Source organism: Amaranthus tricolor, chromosome 13, assembly GCF_026212465.1.
Source record: "Amaranthus tricolor cultivar Red isolate AtriRed21 chromosome 13, ASM2621246v1, whole genome shotgun sequence".
Taxonomy (NCBI): Eukaryota; Viridiplantae; Streptophyta; class Magnoliopsida; order Caryophyllales; family Amaranthaceae; genus Amaranthus; species Amaranthus tricolor.
In genome coordinates, this window is record NC_080059.1 from 3694759 (window position 1) to 3698800 (window position 4042).

Sequence of the window (4042 nt, forward strand, 5' to 3'; positions counted from 1 at the left end):
AAATGCATCTCCTTATTTTTACACCAAGGATTCTATGATCAACAAATTCAATGCATCTTTCTCTAAATACACAAACAAAGATACGAGCCCTTATCTAAAATATTTCCATTTTTAGGCTTACTCTAATTCTACATATTTTTTTCCCCTAAAATTTACTCGAACAAAAATGGATTTCTTCTATGTTACAGAGAAGAAAAAAAGTACTACTGACAAGAGAACTTCATTGAATTGCATACGTTTTGTGTACCAGATACTTCACATACTATTATTATACTTACCTCCACTATAGATTATAATAAAGCACATACCCTTTTCATGGTTGATATTAATTAAATACACTTTATTTTGCACCATATTCCATTATTATTTGCCCTATTAATTTTACATTATTTCTCTTTTTACAATGAAATTATTCTTCTTTGAATCACATTTATAAACTTAAATTCTTTCTTTGACATAATCACTCATTTTTATCATCCACTTATTTTTTGTTTTGTTCTTCAATTTAATTTTTCTTTCCGTTACATTTCACTCATTTTAAATTTGGGTGCAAAAATCAAAAGGATAGAAGGAGTATTTCACTTTAAAAAAGAATGGTAGATAAAATTTCTAGCCACTCTTGTATGCGATCGTCTCACTGTAAGACAATTCCATATAAAAGCCCGTTATGCTAAAAATTTCTATTATTGCATTATTTAACCCAAGTTTGGCGTTCGTATCACGGTAAGACCGTCTCATACAAGAATTTGTATAAAATTAATACTCATACACTCACTTACTTTGTTTCTAATACCATATCAAGAAACCAACTCATTCATAAGGCTAAGTTGTGGTTAAAGGTCAAAATATGTTATACTCTTGCCAAAATACAATGACTAATACTTAGCTTATATGTCAAGTACTTTTCATATATGATAAAGAGGGGATCTTCTACACCCAATATTACACTAGCTAAGATCAGTGAGAGGATTCTACTAAAATTACAGGCTTAGTCAGCAAAAAAAAAATGGAAAATACACAGAAAAATACTCCATATTTATAATGAATCTACTCTTGTTTCTTCATGATTGAAGGAAGTATGTCTTGCAAAAGCCCATGATCTGTAAGCAAAGCAGCATTAAGTGGAAGTGGTGCAGAAACACCACCAAAATTACACCTTTCTTGGGAACCTAATAATGAACAGCTAGAACTAACACTACTACCTATTGTATTTGTACAAACAACATTATTGCCAAACTGGTTTAGCTGTTGAGGAACTAAACTATTACCATAACTCATTTGAAAATGATTGTTATTAGCCACTTGCATTGGTACAACAAAAGGGGTGATTGCACCCTGCACACTAGCATTGAAACCCGAGCCGTAACCCGAACCCGAAATAAGTCCACGTGGCAGGACGGTGCAAGGGTGGGTGTGTTGACCTTCATATGTTGTAACAACAATGGATGGATCAGTAAAAGATCTCTCTACCCTCTTCTTTACATTACATGATTGACTGGTGCAACGGTAGTAACTCCTATAAAAACTCCCCAAAAAAATAATTTTAAACATTATCATACATTATGACAGGATTATATACATTATACTCCTATGATAGAGTATATAACATATTATATTATGGTTAATAAGTTTATATAGACGATAGAGTATATAACACACTGAAAGTTTACTGCCGTCTGAAATATGTAACGTACTCTTTAAAACCCGTATAACATTAAACAAAATCTTATTTTTTTGAAATATATACCAAATTATATTAGAGGTGTAGTTAGTCTTTTATACTCCTATTAGCTTTGTTTTTTATATAGCTACACTCCTTAAAAAAAATTATCACACAAAAGTGATAGTATTTTATTTTTGAATCTTTTCTCTATACTATACATCCTATATTTCAATGAGTTTGCAATATTGCATTTACCCATTTGAGAACGTTTTTTAGTAGATATGCTGCAAATCTCCGCTTATAAAAAACTATAATTAGGATCTAGGAGGGAAGAAAAACAACAACTCATACCCATTGATAAGAGTACGGTCGAAGAATCTCTCGGTTCAAATGTTGCAAAATCAAAGGCATAACAAAAGAGTATAAAAATTATTTTAGAAAAAATTAGTGAAAACATTCCACTTTAATTTAAGAGTGTGAAAGCATATGTTAATTATATACTCTAACACATCCTCATATGAGAGTTTTTAAATTAAGAGCATGAATGCACTGTAAATATTTCTCACAACTGACTTAAAATATTCCACTTTAATAAAGAGTAGATGTGATACGAACACGGAACATATGACATCTGAAAACCAAATAAACAAAAGCTTAAGCTTGATTGAGGCAACACGAGTACATGACTACACTCTAAAAAGTGTCTGAAATTGATGAGATATAATTGGATGGTTAAGATGGTGTAAGAAAAATGGAAGTACCTTGGAAAAGGGCTGTTCTTGACAGCTTTTTGGCCGTATTTTCTCCATCGATAACCATCTTCTAGATGATCAACTTCACTCTTTGTCATGAACGCAAATCTCGCCTCTCTCTGCCGTTTCTCATTTGTCTTCTTAGCTTTTGTGCATCTTTTAAGGAATTAATCAAGGTCAGACGATTAACTCAGAGTTTAAGAAATCAATTAATTAATTAAACTAATATAATTGCTTGGATTAGCATTTAATATTAAACTCTATGGTCCCATCTGTCTTATCATCCTAAACTCTGATCATAACTTCTACGAATAAAATAAGATGATCATTAAACTATTTACAAATCATCAAACTTTGTTGATCTTGATTTGTACTAACAATTAACAAATCAAGAGGGAAAATTTAAAAATACCCCTTTTTTTATGCATATTATCAAATAACACTTAATGACCCACTCACCCACACCCCAAAATCCAAAAAAAAGACCCAAAACTCAAAAAAAAAGAGGACCCATTTTCCTTTCACACTCTTTTCAAATGGGTTTGTCTCAAAATCCCCAAAAATTTTAAAAATAGATAGTTTTTTAATTAAAAAAAAACTTACTGTTTTTTGGTCTTTTGTTCTTGTTCATCATCTGGGTGTTGATCATCATTAAGAGCTTCATTAGAAGCAGAGGAAATGGAAGTAGAGTTTGGGGTAGTAGGAAGATTATTATTAAGCACCTCAGAAGATTCTAGATTGACATTAGAACAATGAAAAGCTTGATTATCATCACCATTCATCATCATAATATCAAACAAATCAGGAGTATTAATATTAATCACATCTTGCATACCCAATAACTCCATAAACCCTGTATTATTATTTGTTGTTGATGATGGGCAATAAATATTCTCAAGAATTTGAGAATCTAATGATGTTGTTGTGGATGAACACTTATTTTCAGTTAAATAATGATAATTATTACTATTAAGTGAAGCTCCTCCTTTCAAAGTCTCCATCTTTAATGGCTCTTTCATCTCCATTTTTCTTTTTTTCCACCTTTGAAGCTTCAAAGTTTTGAGATTTATTTTTCACCTAAAAGGATTCTCTCTCTAGCTACCCTCCTTAAATTAGTGATGAGAGAGAGACAAAGGGGAGATGGAGATGAATAGAAGTACGAAAGAGACTTCAAGAGAGAGAAGTGGAAGAAGGGTGATAGTAAATAAATTTGTTTAATCGAAAAATATTTAGCTAGTCTTTGATTGGACGTTTTTTTAGTCTATTTCACTAGAGTTTAATGTCTATCTATGTTATTTTTAATATTTACTTATTATATTTTTAATGTCTAATTTTAATATTTTAAATTTCTACTTATTAATTCTTAATATCTATTAATAATATTTTAAAAAATATAAAATGGGCCAGCCCATTAGAGATAATTTTTCAAATAGACCGTCACTTACAAGAATTTGTGAAAAAAATTAACCCTTTAGCTTTTAAAGATCAGAAAAATTAACATTAATAATATAATATTTTACTTATTCACTGTAAAATAATTTTACTTTTGAATTATTTATTAATAATCTAATATTTGTCATACATTTGCCCACAGGCGACACACATACTATTTTACTAATATAGGTTA

General features: G+C 30.2%; 1 protein-coding gene across 1 annotated transcript; it reads right to left on the reverse strand.

Annotated features, from left to right (window-relative positions):
• Nucleotides 1-200: 200 nt before the first annotated feature.
• On the reverse strand, nucleotides 201-3650 carry LOC130798615 (WRKY transcription factor 23-like). The gene is made up of 3 exons (XM_057661672.1): nucleotides 3019-3650; nucleotides 2425-2571; nucleotides 201-1516 (listed from the first exon to the last, which is right to left on the reverse strand). The coding sequence occupies exons 1-3, from the start codon at nucleotides 3438-3440 to the stop codon at nucleotides 1048-1050; spliced, it is 1038 nt and encodes a 345-aa protein (XP_057517655.1). The 5' UTR covers nucleotides 3441-3650; the 3' UTR covers nucleotides 201-1047.
• Nucleotides 3651-4042: the final 392 nt, after the last annotated feature.

Bases quoted from the DNA above. Each gene is read 5' to 3' on its own strand.
- LOC130798615 (XM_057661672.1), bottom strand. From the start codon at position 3,440: ATGGAGATGAAAGAGCCATTAAAGATGGAGACTTTGAAAGGAGGAGCT. The intron at 2,572-3,018 runs GTAAGTTTTTTT...ATTCCTTAAAAG, and splicing joins GAACAAAAGACCAAAAAACA to ATGCACAAAAGCTAAGAAGA. The intron at 1,517-2,424 runs GTACTTCCATTT...GAGTTTTTATAG, and splicing joins AAGAACAGCCCTTTTCCAAG to GAGTTACTACCGTTGCACCA.